The 19,264-nt window shown below is 49.1% G+C and overlaps 2 protein-coding genes across 2 annotated transcripts in view; both read left to right on the top strand.

The window, feature by feature from the left end:
* Positions 1-964: 964 nt before the first annotated feature.
* SMIM36 (small integral membrane protein 36) overlaps positions 965-19,264 on the top strand; it is a 32,707-nt gene continuing 14,407 nt past the window's right edge. Inside the window, exon 1 of the mRNA XM_072025719.1 lies at positions 965-2,983. Within this exon, the coding sequence (XP_071881820.1) occupies positions 2,562-2,891 (330 nt within the window). The 5' untranslated portion in view covers positions 965-2,561 and the 3' untranslated portion in view covers positions 2,892-2,983. The remainder of the gene's footprint in view (positions 2,984-19,264) is intronic.
* MMD (monocyte to macrophage differentiation associated) overlaps positions 2,928-19,264 on the top strand; it is a 42,118-nt gene continuing 25,781 nt past the window's right edge. Inside the window, exon 1 of the mRNA XM_038165205.2 lies at positions 2,928-2,983. Coding sequence (XP_038021133.1) covers positions 2,943-2,983 — 41 coding nt within the window. The 5' untranslated portion in view covers positions 2,928-2,942. The remainder of the gene's footprint in view (positions 2,984-19,264) is intronic.

Here is a 19,264-nt window from a genome sequence, read left to right as displayed (position 1 = left end):
TCACTGCAGAGCCATCAGCAGGGGCACAAACAGGTCCAGAAGGTTTCTCTTAAGAGCAGGGTGCATGGCACAAACAACACAGGCAGGGTGAGGTGGGGAGGGCTGGGCAGGGGGGGACAGCAGGGTGCTGACCCAGGAGAAATGCTGGCTTGCTGGAGTGAGACTGCACCGTGTAGAGCCTGGGGATGCATGCAGACAGGGTCCCGAGAGGCGTGACACTCCTGGCAAGGGTGCCAGCCACAGTGTTGAACCCTGGCAGTCTTTGGCTCGGGAATATCAAACAGCACCTTCCTCATGCTCTGGACTCAGGCTGGGAGGAAGCAATGTGTGCTGGTATCGAGGACACTTGCAGACTTCAATTTTCAGTGCATGGGCTGCTGCAAGCAGCTCAGGGATGGGGCCCCAGGGGTCACAACAGAAGCATAAATGCAAGGTCTCCTCACTGTGCTTCGGGGCCTGGGTGCAGCCTTCGGGAGGCACTTTGGAAACACGGTGTGGTTTCACTCTAAGGCACTGTTTTGAGAAGCTGCAGAGATGTGGAATCGTGGAGGCTTTTCTCTTGCTGTGCAGGAGGTGGTGCAGTAATCAAATCCCAGCTTTTACATTCTGACAAGTCCACCTAAAAGCTTGCTAAATTAAATGCTTACCATTGTGCATCTCCTGGCTGCAACATCCGATCGAAATCTGAACACTGGCTATCTGAGAGGAGATAGAGAAAATTCACCTTCTGGTGGTCATTAAATAAAAGGGAGAAAAACAACATCAACTTTTGTGAGGATGGTACTGAGTTTTCAGAGCCTAGGCTTTATTTGGAGGCTAATCTAGAAGAATTAAACTACTTCAAAATCCCCCTAAACATAATCTGAAATAAGTGTACTCTCACGTATCTCTGCTAACATGTGAACTATGAAGAACTTATTACTTTGGTACTAACTTTTTGTAGTGCAATGTGATTGAATTTTAAAACCATGAACCCTTCTGCCTTTTGAAGATACTTGAGCTTCTGAGTCATTAAGGAGGGATTTTCAAACAACTTTCAGATTTTCCCACCTAGAAGCTGAAACCAAGTCCCAGCTCCATTCATCATTGCGTTGGAGGGGAACTGCATACTGGAAAGCCTTAGCTTGTCTTGAAAAATCACAGTTTTGGTCTAAACTATGCTCAAAAGCCAAATTTATTTGGCTTCAGATGTGAGTGTGATGGGTGACAAATGAAGCATGAGGTTTGTACAAATGTGCATCCTCTTGTTGCAGGCTCCCCTCTTCTCCGCTAAACATCCTTCCTGCAGTGCCAGATCTGGGCTTGTTTCTCCCTGATACAAATGTCTTAATGGCTAAATGGGGCCGGGAGGGCAGACTGAGGGGACGCAGACGATACTGGCCTTAAAACAAGCGGCGTGCGTCGAGGTCTGCGGCAGCCGGATGGCCCCATGACATATTTCTTACAGCTTAGATGTGCCGGATCGGATTCCCACTGACACGTAAAGCCCTTTTCCACAGCTCTGGCAGCACTAAGACTGAGACATCCTAATCCCTTTCTAAAACCCTCCTGTGCTGTAATGCTGACCAAAACCTTGGAGTTTTGCATGGAAGCAGTGAGTGTGCTGACGGAGGGTCTGGGTGCTTGTTGGCATCATCTCCTGCCTTTCCTGTTTGCCTTCCTGGTATCCTACACCTGGTTCGCTGCTGTTTGGAGGAGGGATGCTCTCTCCAGCTTGCTTTTCCATGGAAACAAGCAGCCAACATGTGGTAGCTGCACGTGTGTCCCTGCTCCCCCACCAGCTTCAGAAATGCAAACCTTGAAGGTGCAGAAAGCTCTTGCTGGTTTTGTGGCTGGGCAGCCTGGCACCGCTCCCAGGCATGGGACAGCCACGCTGCCAGCTTGGCCAGTTTTTGGCAAGCAGGGCATAGGGAAAAGAAGTTAGTGCTGCCTGGGCTGGAGAAGCTGTGGTGGCAGCAGACCTGGCAGGTGGGGACAGGGCTGTGTCTGGGCATCACCTGTGGCAGTGTGAGATGTGTCCTGGGGCTGCTGATGGGGAAGTGGGCAATAAAAGCTTTTAATTAATGTTCAAGGGCCCTTTATAGCCCAGGGGCAGGGCACAATGTTCTTGTTGAAATCAGAATCAGGCTGATTAGACTCTGAGAAAAGTTACCTTGCAGGTGATTCTCTCCCTATTTTATCTCTGTACTCATTTACTAGTGAATGGCTTGGTTTTATTCAGCCCACAGCCACAGTGACTTGATCTGGGGCCCAAACCCACCTTTAGGGGGGAGCATTTGCAAAATGCCCTTAGAGGAAGCCCGGTTTGGTGCCTGCCTGTCAAGGAAAGGTAGAGACCCTGAGCAAAGGGGATGTTTTGCTGTCAATATAGCATTCAAATTTAGCTTCTGCCACTGTAGGCAACGTGGCATTAAAAGAAGGAGCTTAAGTTATTAAACTGAGCTGCTTTAATCATCCAGTTCGGGGAAATCCACTGCTACAGGAGACCTGAGGATTAATGTATTTTTACCACAAAGCCAATACATCTATTCTGATCAGTTAGCGCTCGCTCACTCGTGCATATGAAACTTCGCTGTCCGGGTTTGCACTCCATAGCATGGGATCAAATGGAGTTTTATTTGGAGATTGACCCTGTTACCTTGAATCTCATCATTCTGGTAGCTAGCTATGTTATTTTGCTCCTGGTTTTCCTGATCTCCTGCGTGCTCTATGACTGCAGGGGGAAGGATCCCAGCAAGGAATATGCTCCCGAAGTCCCTGCAAACAGCCAGCCTCCCATCCGGCTGGTGGTGATGCAGCAGGGCTCCCCAGGCACCCGCTGGGCGAAGGGGCTCGTCTCTGCCTACGAGAACGCCCCCGACCTGCCAGGGAAAAGGACTACTGTTGTGTGAAGGGACCTGCCCTGCGCTCCAGCTCCTGCCGATCAGCCTGCCTCGTCTGCTATGTTTACTCTCCGTTTGCAGAAGGATAACCCGTTCACAAGGTAAGTCAAGATGCCAATTTATTTGCTACGGTGCCACTGCCAAGGGGGTCGTTTTGTGTTCAGCTGTATCCTGCGCTGATACAGGCTTGCGCTGCTGCCTGTCATCCGTAACGAGACTAATTTCCATTTATGCTGGTGCTGCCTTACAGCCTGCTGGTAGCTGGAGGCAGTGACGCATTACCTGCTCCGGCACTGGAGAAGGGCTTTTGGTGTAGCTGTGGGTCATGTTTGGTGTCATTATTTTTGCAGGAATAGTGTTGTGCAAAGCATCCCGGCCCCGATGGGCTGAGCTGCGCTGCCCTGCAGCCTCTGCACATCTTCCAAGTGCAAATGACCTTGGCAGGCTGTTCATCTCTCCAGTGAGAAAATAAATGCTCAAGGATTTCAAAAGGTTAGAGATAGTGCCTTTCTGATAGCAGCCAGCTGCTGCTCCCATCAGAATTCAATACTTCCCGTGCTGTTGTCAGCTCCCCGAGGGCAGCGCCAGCCTGTCCCAGCACTCATCCCCATGCGCAGCACACATCAGCCCCTTGCCACGGTGAGACCCACAAGAATGTAACAGGACATAAAATACTTCCTGACAAAGCCTGGTACAATGCCTCCTTCCCCAAGAAAAGTGTGAACCGGGGTAGATTTACCAGTAATACCATAGGAATCAGTCACTGCCGCCGTCCTCCCCACTGAAGCAGGCCCCGCAGCGATGCAGCCACATCCCAGCTCTCCGTGTATGTTTCCATGCATCCCTCTCACCTCCAAGCCTTCCTCTGGCTGTGCCCCTCTTCAGCTGGGTGTCTCTGGACCATAAGAAGGCTGGTGTTGTACCTCCAGGAAATCTGCATTGGCTTCTGTTGTTCTTCCCATAATTTAGGAGCTACAAGCTAAGGGCCTTTGGCCAGCTAATTTCTTCTACATCTTGCTGCTTTTCTCCCTCTTGGCCCTGAAGTTACTGTCTCCCACAAGAAAGGGAAATGTTTTCTTTGTCCTGGAGGTGAAGCACAAAGGGGCAGACAGCAGGGATGCTGAGCTTGGAGCCACTGGAGTGGCTGCAGCGCTGTGCGGATGCTCCGAGCTGCCTCAGAGCCAGCTGGGTCCTGCTGCACCCCTGGCCCAGGCTGCAACCCCCCTGGGGTGCGGGGCAGCTGCTGGCCCCGTTGGTCCCTGCTGCACTCTGCTACTGATGGCCAAGCTACCTTTTTTTACATATATATGTTTGTGTGTGTGTCTGTACATACATACATATATATATACAGATAGATATAACACTACTTTGGATAGAGGAAATTCATGATGTAAGCTGGTTTGTTCCACCCAAGTGCAGAAGACTGAAATCTGTTCTCTGAAATCCTAATGCAGGGTTTCAGAACCCTAATGTTATGTTACTGCATCCCTTGGGGCAGATGGCTGGAGTTACTGGGTATGGCACTTCTTAACTGGCGGATCCTAACAAAAGATTATTAAGGGAAAAATAGCACCAGACCCACACAGTGGCAGTTCTCTCTCCCGTATGCTGTTTTACGTCATCTCTGTGCGAAGTACCTGCCGAGTCCTGTAGAAAGCTTTAGTAAGCATTGGGTCAGATTTATTACCAGCCTACGTCAGGCGTAGTGGATGACTCACTGGGTGCAGCGGTCCTGACACCTTCTAGACAGGCATTTTAAACGCCTCCAGAAATAAACTGCAGCAAATTCAAACCACGACTGAGCAAAGCTGTCAGCTGGATTGCACGGTTTGTGCTCCAGCTGGGCAGCAACCTGTGCTGCATCCCCAGCCATGCTGATTTACACGTCAGGCTGCAGAGCACCCTGGTGCTGCAGAAGAAATCCTGAGATAGAGTAGCTCTGTATTCTGATGAATTAAAAAAGAAACAGGCAGAATGCTTTGTTTGTTTGTTTGTTTGTTTATGGTGATGTTTGGTTGTTTTTTGGGGGGAGGAAGAAGGGGTATCAAAACCTGATCTCACCCTCAAGAGATTAGTTTTCAAGCTGCCCTTTGCACCTCTGTGGCTCAGAGGTGCACCTTATTTTGGAAGGAAGGTGAGACCTGGGGACTGGAGTAAAAACCACAATGTGGTAAAACAGCTGATAAATTGCGTTGGTGGCATGGTCCTCTGCCACATATCGTACTGAAATAACTATGCTGAATGCCTTGTTTTCTTTAATTTAGCACTGAAAAAAGTTTGGTTTAATTAACTGCAGGTTCTGGTGCTTTTGGCAGAGCTTGGCAGTGACTGAGCTCCTGCTATGTTATGGTCTGTGGCACCCAGGCAGGGCAGCGTTACCACTCCTTGGGCTCTCCTGCCTGCCTTATCTTTAGCTTGTAAGCTCTTTTACACTTTTGCATGCAAGGAGCCTCCTCAGTGATAAGGGATCCTTGCTGTTAGGGACGAGAAATAATAATCTTTGCTGGGAAGAGTTGGAGGGAACAAAACAAATAAAAATATCAGTGTTATCACAGCCATTTTCTTTATTGACGTGAGTTGTATAAAATGCCACGATGCCAGCAGAAAGGTCTACAGTTCTCTGTCAAAGGTCAGGGAAATAGTGCAATGGTACCACAACCCAGCCGCTGTACTGACACGACGTGTGCTTGAGTGAGCAGTTATGCATACAGAGATAGAGACTTGCAAAGCTACATTAATAAATACTTCAGATAGCAGAAATTCTCCAGATGCATAATTTTCTCTAACAGCAAATATTTCATGTATATCAACCAAAAACTCCTGGCTCCTTGAGTATCAGTGGCAAATCTGTTGATTTTGGTGTGGTTGTTTTCTTGCCAAAGCTGTAGATAGGAAGCCCGGCTGCGATGCTGCAGGCAGTGCCTGGGGCGCTGTGAGCAGGGGAGAAGTTCTGAGGAAGACAGCGCTTAGCTCTAAGAAAACTTATCGGCTGTGATAGAGCTGGTGGACTCTGCCCTGAAACGTGGAGCTACAAGCAGCAGATGACCTTTTCCTCCCGATAGGACTTCTGAACAGCAGGCAAAATCCCCTTCCAGAAGATGAGGGACTAAAGTGCAACTGGACTTTGCCTACCCAGTGGGGAAAAAATGGGTTTCTGAAAGTTTTGCCTGTACTAGAACAGTATTGCTGTACTTAAAGCAGTGAGAACACCCTTGGACGTGTATAGAGAATCACAAATAACCAAGTTGCCGTGAATGATGTTAGTTCTTTATGGAGGTCTCTGCTACGGCTGGGGCAGGATTAGTGCCTGCAGATGGGCATTTACCAGGCTGAGCTCACAGGAAAATGCCCTTGAAGCTGCTGTCCCTTGAGTGCTTGTGGTCCTGTGCCATGGGTGTGGGCAGCTGTGCAGTGCAGCCATTTTCCTTAAAGTGTGCTGGACCAAGGGCACATCCCATGCTGGGATTCATTTAGTTTAAAAAATATCCTGAGAACAGGCCTTGCCGATGGACCTGCCATGTAGCCCTCTGCACATGCTCCATATCTGGCATTTCCAGTGCCATTCTGCTAATTGTGGATTCGTGCCTCACTTCATCGTAACTGTGCCCCTGTGGGCATGTGTTTTGCCTAGAGGATTAGGAAATGTTGTAAGTCCTGGGTATCTAGCATAGAAATACTGTTTTGAACTAGAGTGCCATTTGCACATGAGTAAGATGGCGATAAAGATGGTGCTAGCACTTATTCAGAAGCAGTATGAGTTGGAGAGCACTGGATGAATCGAGAATGATTTAGGAAACCAGCTCTGTTTCCAGCTCTGCCCTTGGCTTGTGGGGCATCCCTGGCAGCTCATGTTCCTCTTGTGCTTCTGCTTTGTTTCACATTAATTCTCTCTGCCCTCTGCAATGAGATTTCTCCTCAGATGTTTGTGGGGTTCACTATGGGGTCACTATAGAGTTGGCATGCAGGGGCTGCACTTGAATTTCACCCTGTGAACCACCCCCAGTAGTTTCAAACAAGACAAAACATACCCCAATCACGGAGAGCAGAGAAGTCGGTGAGGGAGCTGCTGTAAATCTGGGAAAACGTGGCCATAGGGCCTTCAGGGCTCTTGTTTCGAGTGAGCTGTGGTCACGGCAGGGCTCAGACAGGCTACAGTTCTGTGGTTTGAAGGGAACTGAGTGCTGGTGGGAGGATTTATTGCTGTTCTGCAGGAGGCAGGAATTCAGTCCGGCTCTTTTTCAATTGGCATTAGTGCCCTTTTAAAGTTATATATTACGGCTTCTGTAAAGCCTTTATTAAAGGGTTTCATAGAAGTAACAGGAAAGAAAAGAACAGATTTCTAGATTTCTCCAACATTAATTCAAGTCAAATGTATCATTAAATTTATTGCTTAAATAAAATATAGAGTTTGTGTGAGACTGTTCCACTGTAAATATACTGTCTAAGCCTTTGGTGTTTTTTTTAAATCCCTAATAAGCCACGACATATGAATAGGGGATTAGCCCAGACAGACTAACCCACGTTCACAAGGGAGAACTGCTTCCCATGCAGTGAGGTTTTTAGAATTTGGAAAGGGATAGATTTTCCCTCATTTTTATTAGCACGTTGTTATTGTGATGCAAATGCTCATCCTCTGATGGTGCTAAGTATAGAAGCCCAGTAACACATCCAGGAACAAACCCCTTGGCTGCAAAAAGAGATTAAGAATGGGTTTTGCTGCCCAGACCCACCTCCCCTGCAATATCAGCTATTCAGCTGGTGTAGTGCTGGTGCTGGGATGGGAGCACCAAGAGGTAGAAGATTTGATAGTGGGTGTTTAATGAGAAGCGCTGTCCTCCCAGCCAGGAGCCACTACTGCTTCAGGTGCAGGGCAGCCCTATAGCCCAACATGCCATCTTCTAGGTGGATTAGAAACTGCATGCCCAAGTCTCAGAGCTGTCTTTGTACTTTCTGCAAGGCAAAGCACTAGCTTGTGGCTCCTGCTCCAGCCCAAGTGTTCGGCTCTCCCAGGTGCCCAGCTCCCTGTGCTGTGTCTGTCCTGTTTTGTATGGCCTGGGCCTTGAAAGCACATGCAGGCATGTATCTGATGTCCCTTGAGGACTTCTGCAGCCTGAACCCCAAATAACTGCTTTTTGGTGCCAGATGAAGTGACAGCCAGAGCCAGGGTGAGGATGTGCATGTGAGGAAGCTGTGAGAGGGCGTCTGGTGTCTGCAGGCAGCTGCTGCTGCCCAGGAGGCACTCCATCACTCCCCAGTGCTGGGGTGATGGAAAGCTAAATGAGTCGTTTACAAATCACCCTGACATTTGCAGTGGACAGCTATCTAGCTTAACAAGAGAAAACCATCCCAGAAATACAAAAAATGGGAAAACCAGACCTGCTGCCATCTCTAGCTGCCTACCCCAGCTCCTATTTTTGTCTCCTCGCTCGCTGCTCCTCAGGCCTGCTGGTCTCCTTGGAGATGCTGCTGCTTGGCTCCTCTCTCAAAATGGCAGTGCTTGGTGTTAACTCCTCCACAAGGCCCTTCCACCTCACCATGCCAGGCAGGGTGACGGTTTGGGAGGCCTGTGGCTGTCACGAGGCACCCAAACCCAGCACCATGTCCCTCACCCCAGGCTGAGGCTGAGTTACTGCTACGGGTGCCCTGTGTGGGCAGCGAAACCGTGCCCGAGTTCCTCCATCTGCTAATGGCAGTAATCGTTGTTACACAGCTGGGGTATTGGGTTGGTTTAATTAATATTTATGGAGGAACATGAGCTCCTTTCATGGGTGGTGCTATCGAGATACTGTTAATTATGAATTATTAATCTACTCTGATTAGACGTGGGCCTGTTCCAGAGCACAAAGCAGACTTGGACATATTGCTGAAGTACCACATTTTGTGCTCTTTCAGTATTTAAATGCTTTGGGCCCACAGTATAGCTCTTCATTACCCTAAAAGTACACTGAGCTTAGCTGTTCTTGACTTCAGCGTGAGCAAAGAACCCAGGCTTAGCATCTACCTCTACTTGTCTCAATGATGTTGACTAAACCATTGATATTTCCATACAATTTCATTAGGTAATATTTTTATGTCCTTTTCTTATTCAACCACACTTTGAAATAAAACAGATGTACAAATTCAGGCCAGTCTGGGTCTAAGCCTCTCAAGACAGGGAGGAGAGGCAGGAGGCTGGCACCCCTTCCACGCCGGCCTTCAGGTGACGCCACAGAGGCCCCGAGGCTCCAGCGAGTTGCCTCGAGTTTATTGCTGGAAACCGGGCACTCATAGATCAAGGCCAATACACACACGAGAGGTGGATCGAATAAAGTAGCAGCTCGTGATGTAAAGTCTGTGCAGGCCATGTTCATTGGGTATGGCTGGTTTGCCTCTTACTCTCCCCAGCTGACAAAAAGACACTACCTGATGGGAGAATATTAATAGTGATAGGAGTGCAATATTTATTACAGGTGATTTCTTTCCCTTTCTCTGCATGTTCTTCCCCTTTCAGGAGCATATTAAGCAGATTTTTGCCACGAGTCATGTATTTTTCTCTTCCTCTTCCAAAAGAAGGGGAAGCCCTGGCTTGCTGGAGGCTGAGGGCTCTTCCCTTAGCGCAGAGAATAGATCGCTCTGGATTTCAGCTCGTTGCCTGCACGGGGCAGTGTGGTGATGTGGTTTGCTATCTTCAGGGCTCGTGGCAAGATTTCCACTGAATCACTTCTCATCTGCCACCAGCAGCTCTGCAGTTCCTGGCCCTCTAGGCAAAGCATGCAGGTAGCAGCAGCAGAGCAGATGTGAACCCAGAGCTGCTGAAGGGAAAGCAAAGCTTTTTTTTTATCAAAATGGGTACTTTATCATTTCTCAGGGCATTAGGTTTAGACATTTTTAGGCATTAGTTTTCAGGGTGGTTTAATAATGGGTGGGTGGTTTTATTACTAGCAAAAACTCGAAGTCAGATGTCATTATACCAGGAAAAAGCAATTTGACAATAAGCCTTATTTTCCTTGCTAAAACAGTGTATGCTAACCTGGCAAAGAACTGCTTTAATTAATTGAGGCTCTGTTTACAGTTGATGCAGAGAGGCAGCTTGTAGGGACATGCCATCAGGTATTTTCCAGTGCAGACAAGGCTTCCTAAAAGCTGCATTTTTATTTATATACCTCTGCAGAATTGAAAATCGGGGCAGTGCTTGTAAAGCCAAGAGCTTTGTCCCTGGGGTACTGAATAGAAGGCAAATCTCTGGCATCAGGAGGCCTCGTGTTTGTTTTGGGAAGGAGAGCTGGCTGGGCTCCCAACGCTAACTCTGAACATCTGAGGAAGAGGCTGGCTGGGAAGAATCGTGTTGTGACGCAGATGGGGAAAGCCAGGAAATTCAAAGCCGGGGCAGAGGCTCCTACCTTAACTCATTCTGGCATGGAGAAAATAGCTGTGAAGTGTTAACACCATGTCCCTGGGCTGGGTAGTTACAAAATGCTCTGGAGGTTGCACTCCTTGGCAGGACAGGGGTTTTACCAGCTTGTTGTGGTAGGGGTCAGGGAGCTGCTAGGGCAAGGGGGAGATTGCAGCTACCACCAGGGAGAATGTGGCTTGGCATCATCCAGCCTACTTGTTTTTGTGACCATCTGGGCAAGGTTATTGGGTCTAGGAGGACACGTGCTCCTCTTCTGCTGATATCTTTATAGTGTTGGAGGGACGAAGGTTCCCTTTCCTTTCTCTCCACCTGATTTTGTCTTACCAGCTTTGCAACACGGCAGATCCCCAGGGTTCCCTCTGCTTGGGATTTTGTGTTCTCAGCATTACAAAAGTCCAGCTGCCCTGTGGGGTAGCAGATAAACTGTCACTAGAAGGATGTAAGATAATACTGTGGGCTGCTTAATGGGAAATGGCTCTGCAGCTGGACTCACAACTCTTCCCCTTTTGCAGAAGGAAAATGCTTTTCCCACTTCATCTGCTGAAGGTGAATGCCTGGTTTTGATCCTAAATGTCGGCCTGCAGTGGGAGGGAGCACCCCCCAGGCCTCCAGCTCAGTGCATTGCATCAGGAGGGACAGGCAACATTGTCTGCAGCAAGAGGGCAAAACCAAGCTGCAGCATCAGAGGGACTGAAGCACACCCGCTGAAGCTTCCCCCGAAAGTTACAGCGCGTGTGCCGCAGGGGTAGAGCTTCACAGCGTGGTCATGTCGTACGATCTCGGTTTCCTGTTTTGCTGAAGTAGAACAGCTGGTGGGGAGCAGGCGTGCCGCGCCATGGGCCTGCTGCGCTGTCTGTGCTGGGGAGCGCACAGGGTAACCTGGAGCAGAGCACAAAAACTGGAGAGCCCAGATCGCTGCCGTCTTTTAGAGCAGAAGTGAAGGCGTGCTCACTGAAGGGAAAAGGTGAAGGAAAATGATGAAAGGCCAGGCTGTGCCCTCCGTGCGCCTCTCTGTTGATACACTCCACAAAGTCTTGCTCTTACCTGGTCTAGGCCAGGTCCAGCTTTGCTGTTCGGAGCTACCCAGCTGGCGCCGTGGGCATGAGGTGGTTTCCTGGGCACCACATCCTGCTCAGTCCTTGAGCGCATCATCTCACACCTGGCAAAATTTGGCATTCGCTGTTTCGGCACCACCCTGCCGGATTAGCTCTGCTCCTGCAGGGCACCACCTTCCCTGCCTGAGCAGATAAAGCTCCATCGGCCAGATCATGCCCAGCTCAGGCTCACAGAATAACCCGCCAGAAGGTAACGAGGGCTCAGCTAAGCTCTGAGTTCAAAGGGACACTTTGGGGTTAAAACCAGTGTGCCTGACGGTGACCCCACTGGGGGCAGGCAGTGCCCGGGACGGAGCAGGGTGAGGTGGCCGCATGTCACCAGCGGGTCCGTAGGCACGGTAGGCTCACTGCTTCCCTGTGCCACGCTATTGCACCCCTGCACTATCAGCTTTCCTGTTTACAACGCGGGCTGCCCAGCAGCACTGCACTCCGTCACAGTGGGGTGACCGCAGCGGGTACGGGGAGAAGCAAAGCAGAAGGTCCTGGCCTTCAAAGGGAAAGCAGAAAGTACTGGGATGTTTGCCACGGATTTAAAAATATGAAACAATTGTAATGTGAGTCTCCTAGTTAAAGGTAGTATAGAGGGAAAAGCAACTTTGCCAGATCCTTGGGCTGTTGTACACGTTGATGTATAATGCATGCACACACCTACACACTCGGAGACGTGTGCCTTTGTGCACATAATTACAGGTTGTTGTACAGAGATCGCAGGTGTTTCTATTTTCACCTGGTATTATGGTATCTCGACTTTAACTCAGAAGTCACCCCAGCTTGATTCTCATCCTTCCCTGCCCCTCGAATCGCTCTCTTCCTTCTCCCGAAAGTTCATGCCACAGTGCAGGTGCTCTGACAGTCAGCTGCATGAAGCAGTCATCCTCCTGAGCATCATCTTCCCAAAAACTGAGTTCTGGGATCCAGGCACAGCCCCCACATGTGCTTTGCATCTCCCCACAGACCACCAGGATCTCTTGGGAGCGCACACGGAGCAGGAGAGAAGGCCCGAGCCTGTGGGGCCACACAGTGCCCATGGGGCTGGCACCAGGACGTGATGGGGCTGCTGGAGGAGCTGCCCGAGGGCTTCTGCCATATGCGCCCTGGTTCCAGGTCCAGCACTTCTTTGTGGTTTTCACGCTCCATGTTGCTCTTTGTACACCATGACCACTAATTGCTCCAGCTAATGAACTGTTAAAAGACAGGACAGCTGTGCTGAGAGGTGCAGGCAGCAGCCTGGGAGGCAGCCCCTCCCTTTGCTTTCCCTTAAGGGCCTCAAGCCATGGCTTTTCCTACTCGCTAGGTACATACGTTGGGCCAGGCAGCAATTTCAAAGTGCAGATAGGATGAAGGAAATCAAATATTTGTTTCCATTGGAATTTGTCTAATCCGACTGCCTTCCTCTGATGCCTGTCAGGAAATACAAAGCCCTAGGAGACAAGCAGCAGCTGAGCCCCCCCGAGAGGCTGAGCACACCCCTCAGCAGAGATTGCACTGGGTTCCCTGGGCTTCCTTGCATTACTGTAGGCTTGGTGAAACAACAAAAACAGCTGCTTTGCTTGTTTTAGAGACTTTAGTACTTGGCAAAGTGCCTCATCCTCTGGGTGGTTTTGTGGCTCCTGTGGATGAAAGCCCCTGACATGGAGGGGACGCGCGACACTGCGGGCACAGCAGTGCTGGCTGCCCTCACCCAGGCAGGGTCGGCTGCTGTCACCAGAGCCGTGCCTTTGCCAAGTTGAGGTCTCATTTCTAGTAGACCTGTACAGTGACCTGTGCATCGCAGAAGGCAGGCCTGTACACAAGCAGCAAACTGTCAGGTCATTTCTTTCACTGCCTTTTGCATGTAAGGCAGTAGCCGTCCTACTTGCTGTCAGTAGCACAGTAATTTAGCATTTGATGGCAGCTTAATGAAAACTCTGCTGCTGTTCTTGCTGGGATCTGAGATCTGACATTACAAAGCAGTCCTTCCTTGACCTTTCCCTCTTGGCCCCTCTTGGAAATTAGAGCGTCTTCGTTTTAATGAGCTCAGAGGCTTGGGGAGTTGCAAGAAAAAAATAGCTTCAGAAATACCTACCCTCCTCTCGTGAGTATGTCAGGGCATGTTTTTAGATACAGCTCTCTTACCTGAACGGGCTTGTGCTCTCCTGATTTTGTGCCTTCTCCAGCTGAGCTGTTTCTTGGCCCCAGCCTCTGGTTTATGATGCAAGGCCATGTTTACTTTGCGAGAGGTATGTTGCAACATATAGCCCAGGTTTTCAACTGGTGTAAACCACCCCAAGCTTTGCTCCCATCCCTGTCACTCCTGCAGCCAAATCTGGATGGCAAATCCCGGGCCACCTTTCAGTGCACATACACGTACACCTTTGCAAGGCTTCCAGGAGCTAATATGCTCATACAACCAAAATGGAAGAAAACACACAAATGGCAGTAAGAACACCATAGGGTCTGGAGATGCTGATTTCAGTGCTTTCCTCTTTCCCTGCATGAACCACGGGATGAACCACGGTTGCTGTGGGGTCAGACCCGGCACATAGAAGTGCTGCCGGTCTGCAGTCCCTCAGAAATTAATGTCAGTGCCAAGAGGGACAGTGAGAGGACAGGGAGGGAGGACTCCTTTTCACTTGTTTCCATCCCCTCAATGTGTCCAGTGCAAGTCAGCTGAAGGCAGCCCATGACTTGCACAGGGCTTTCCCTCCTCGCCCCACACTCCTGACCCAGCCACCCCATGCTGCTGCCTGCCTGTGAAGCTAGAAATAACCTCTGAGCTTTAAATCAGGCTCCTGCTGTGCCACAGGCTTCAGTGAGCACAAAGTGTCGAGGTGGTGCTGGAAGTGGCCAGCAGGCAGCAGCTCCAGGTACCGGAGGCTCCATGGAGGAAGGCAGGTTTGGGCTCTGCTGCGTGCGGGTGTTCTGGTCCTGCAGGTGATGTGGGCATGGCCCCATGGCTTAGAAAGTGCTGCTTCAACTGGAGTTTGTACAGGTTTGGATGTTGTGTAAATACTAGTCTTTTGTAGTAACACACACACACACACGCGCTATCTTGTGTACACATTTATTTAGTAGCAAGGCAGAGAGCTTGGAAGAGAACCATGTTTGCAAAGGGCTGTAAAGGCAAACGTTTCCTTCTCATGTTGATGTTGTGCAGCACATGATAGAAGCAGATACATAACTGAAAATCTGTAGGAAAGGTAATTTATTCTATCAACGTCAAATACAGATACAAAACAGTCTTGCTCTGTATGTATATTTGCAGATTTTATTATCAAAAATAGATGGTGAAGTGAACAAAATATAAATCATAGCGAACACAGCTAAACTATACGGAAATATGGGAGAAGTGTCAGTAAACCTTTCCCTGCTGCTGCTTCAGTGCCTTTACGCAGGTGACGAGCACCCCCCAAACCAGGGCAGGACAGTTCAGCTGCCAGGAGAGCCAAGGAGGGGAGAACAGGAATTGTTATGAAAGCAGGGTAACAACTGGATGGAGCAGAAGTTTGCAGACATGGATGTTGTTGTGTGTAGGGATGTGTATGCGTATGTAAGGATTCCCTGAGGTCCCTAAATCATGACAGGAGTCTCAGTGCTGCTGCACCAGGCTGGGATTTCTCTGCACAAAGAAGGATCTGCCATTAGTCAAGGTCTTCTCAGCTCTGGCATCGTCACACTGGTGGTAGCTCCCATTTGATAATAGAAGAGACAAGCTTCAAACCTCGCCTGCAGAGCAGCACGGGACAGCATGCACTCCTTTGATGCTGCCTGAAGTCCCAGCACCACAAAGTGATCGCAATTTCCTTGGCCATGTCAAAAACCAGCCTGCTGCAGCTGAAAGGTTCTGACGGTGGCCTCTCTGGGAAGCTGGTACTGTTTGTTAAAGCAGGATGGTTAATGGGTACCAGCTCTGCCAATGCAAAACGAGGGAAGCAGCTGTTTCACAGTCAGGTAGCTCAGCACAGTCATCCCTGAGCAGGAATACTGCGTTACGCTCACCTAGCTGTGGCGCAGTAAAATTATGCACGCCTCGTCTCCCCGGGGATTTTACAGCCAGGGAGCCGAGGCACATTAATTACCCGGCCGTCACAACAAGCTCTGCTCCGAGCTGAGGACAAAGCCTTGGGAGCGGCAGTCACCGGGCTGTGTAAGGTCAGGGCTGGGCTGAGCTGGCAGCGCTCCCCGGGCAGACTCAGCACAGGCTGTCCCCACCACCCTGCCCATTTCTGGCAAGAAAAAGGATGGTTTCATCCCCTCATCGGTGTGAGCATTGGAGGAGGGACAGGCATCCTCCCATTGCCCCCTCCAAGCTGGAACTCTCTGCAGCAGCAGATATCAGGATGCATTCCCGAGGGCTGACCTGTCCTGGAGGGTGCTAAGGTCAGGCGCTGTAACGGGCTGCCCAGGGAAGTGGTGGTGTCCCCATCCCTGCAGGTATCTGAGACGTGTGGGACACAGCTCTAAGGGACATGGCTGGGTGATGGGACTCAGGTTGATGGTTGGCCTTGATGATCTTGAACGTCTTTTCCCACCCAGATGATTCCATGACTTTAAGGCTGCAGTGTCCATGGGCAGAGCTGGTGTTCCCGTAACGCTGCTTTCCATCCCTCCTCCATCAAATCCCAGCTGCAGGCAGTAAATGGTGACTGAAACAGACACCCTGAACAGCTTGGTTGAGTTTTTTACTTTTTCAGCTTATAGGAAAAGGAGGATTTGGGACACCAAGCAGCAGAGCTGATCAGTCAGAGTGAAGGTGCACTGGGTTACAGCTCTTGAGAGCGACAGCCCCTGGAGCCGAGCAGCAGGGCCGGCTCGTTCCTGCCATGCCACAGCCAGCGCAGAGTGCACGGCTGCTTTCGGGGTCAGGCACACTTATCACCTGCAGCAAAGTTCAGTGGAGAGGCAGCTTTTGGCAGCTTGTTATTGTTGGGGGGAGGGGATTTGTGAGGGCTGTCGTACAAATATTTGTTCTCTGCTCCTTAGCAGCAAAGGGATGCCTACAAACAACATCTCCATTTAAGGTCCCTCTCTCTCGTTACAAAAATCTCGATCCAATTTATTTTTTTTTCTGTTACAGACCTCTGACTCTCTTCCGTAGGTTGTGTAACGTGCAGCTCAGCTACTGCTGCGTAGCATGGGGTAGAGGCAACAGTCTAAAGGGCACCTTTAGATCCCAGCCACGAGTACAATTGTGTTTGTACCTAGTTATCACAAGCATCCATCTGCACGCCAGGATCAAGCCGTGAGCATCCAAGCAACAGCACAGCCAGTGCCTGGGTTAGGTTAGGACTGCAAACGCTCTGCAAACGACCCAGGATGGGATCAGATTGTCAGGAGGGCTTTTGGTGAGACCTCCCAGTTTGGATAAAACCTTAGGCCATGAACTGAGAAGTAAAGAGCAAATGAAATGTCAAACAGCTGCTCCCAAAGTGAACAGAGTTTGCCCGGTGTGTCATTTTTCCTGCAGGAGAAATACAGTTTGATTTTGGCATTAAACATTGTGCCATAACAGACGTATACAGAAAGACTAAGAGTGACTTTGATTCTGATACTACCTAATGTTAAGGCCTTTGATACTGCAGCTTGGGCATGATTCCTTTGTGCTGTAGGTGGAGGGATTCTGTGTTTAGAAATATTCATTTTTAAGCCGCCCCTTGTGTGGAGGAGCACAGGTCTCTGCTGGAGCCTGGAGGAAAACTTCAACACAAATAACACTTGGAACAAGCCGTCTTGGTTGATTTCAAAACCAAAGCCATTTAACCTCAATTTCATTTGGTGATTTCACACCAGACTTACACCATCACTGTAATTTGATATTGATATTTTTGAAGTTTAAGTCCAGGGACATTTCTGGCAATTGTTTTTAGTAAGTTCCCCGTTAATATCTACTTTACAGGAGACAGAATCGAGCACTTATTTAATTATGGAAATGGCTGCATGATATCATAAAATCTCAAGTGCAAAGGAAACATTCTTTTAACATTTCATTCATAACCTGAATATTTAAAAGTATCACTCATCTTTCAACAGCAATCTATTGATGACTAAAAGCTGCACGAACAGCTATTACACTGCACAGCCTAAGGTGCATTTGTTTTAACCTCCTACTTTGCAAGTGTATCCACAGAGCCACAGAGCATCCCTCGGTCTGGACAGGTCAGTGAAACTGCCCAGAGGTTGGCCCTCTGTTCCCTTAAATTCTGAAAGAAGAGAAGAGGGATCAGTCCTGCTGAGGCATCTCTCCCCAAAGGAGATTCCGTGAAGCACTCTAAAGATCTTCAAATGATTAAAGTTAGTTCAAATGTATCCCAGGTAGCTTTACTGGCAACATATTAGAATTGGGGTTTTCACTGAAAAATTGCAATATGGCACCAGAACTGAAAATATCAGATTTGAAAATTCAGCTAAAAACTTTTTTCTGAGACCTCTGCAGAGGTTTTTCCTGTGCCAAGGGTGCTGAGAGCTTCACAGCTTTCTGACTTTAATGTAGACCGATATTTAAGTAAAAAAACATTATAAGATTGCAGTGAAATTACAAAGAATCGGTAGCAGTTCGGCAACCAACACTCCTTTTAAGCGTGAGGCTGTTTGCAGTGAGTCACGCACGGCTGATAACAGCAGAGCGGGGCCAGCCGAGGGCACTGCCAGCTGCCACCACGGTTGGCTGGGACGCTCCGCGGGCAGCCGCGCACCTTTCCCGGGCTCGCTCTCACACCGGTGCTCTATCTCACCCTGTAATTTATAAAATTGATCCTGCTAAAAGCAAACAGAGAGACGGAGAGTGGTGTGACCTCAACCGAGAGGAATGGTCCAAGCAAAGCTCAGGAATTCCCGGGCTGTGATCTGCTGCCAGCGCTGCGTCCCGGCCACTGAGGAAGCTACAGAGGAAACATATTTTGAAGCGTGGCCTTTCTCCAAGGCTTTGCGTTCCGTTCCCAAAAATGTGGCCTTGAAATTTTACATCCTCAAGCTACAGATAAAAAGGTTGTTCCGTCCAGTGCAGCAGAACAAGATAAGCCCTGCTGAAGTTTGCCAATCCCTGGTTTGCTCCAAAGGAACAGTTTCTGAAAAGCTGTGCTGTGTACACGCAGTTACCCCCATTTCAGCTCTTGGGCACAGGCACTGTCTGTAATTTCTTGAGTCTATTAAACTAACTTATCTTCTCCTTGTAAATGTTGCTGTCTGAGCTTCAAACACAGGAATTTGGAGGACAGGAATTTGCAGTCTTGAAAAATAGCTCGAGGGACTCTGTGCCCTTGTGGATTGTTGCTTGCCTACTCTCTGTACAGCTGGCATCTAAAAACCTGCCTGTTATTAGGGTTTCTTTTATTAGGATTTCTTAGTGGTTGTGTTTTTGTTTTGTTTTGTTTTTCCTTTGGGCCTTCCAGCTGTTACATGATGGGTCAGAGCCTCAGCAGCACGAGTTCAGCCACCTCAGTTCCACCACCAGATCTCGGCAGGCTTTCATCCACCACAACTGAAAGGGAAGTCAGGTCAGAATCTGTCTGCAAACTTCCTTTCACCAAAGATAATACAATTTATAACCTTCTCACAAGGGTGTGGTGAAAATTAACTGGATGGTAGAGGCAAGGCCCATGCAGGTTGCTAATGGCAATGATATTTGTTTTGCAATTGCTCTGCCTGCTAGCCGAGTAGATGAATTAAATCAAGCATCAGACCCCTCAACACCTCTGTGTCATCATCTCTTGCAAGTGCCATGATTCCCGGCAGCTCGGCATTAGATGGTGCACACCACAAGCTTCCTATCGACCAGAAGGGATGTGAAACAGAAGTCCTTTCGCTCTTTATAGTATATCACAACCAAGAGAGAGAGCTTTTGGATTCTTGTCCTTGAATTCCATAGGTTATTTCTGCAAAAACACTGAAAGAAATTT

This window comes from Anas platyrhynchos, chromosome 19, assembly GCF_047663525.1.
Source record: "Anas platyrhynchos isolate ZD024472 breed Pekin duck chromosome 19, IASCAAS_PekinDuck_T2T, whole genome shotgun sequence".
Taxonomy (NCBI): domain Eukaryota; kingdom Metazoa; phylum Chordata; class Aves; order Anseriformes; family Anatidae; genus Anas; species Anas platyrhynchos.
The sequence above is the reverse complement of the archived record's forward strand: the minus strand, read 5'-3'. Positions and strand labels throughout refer to the sequence as shown.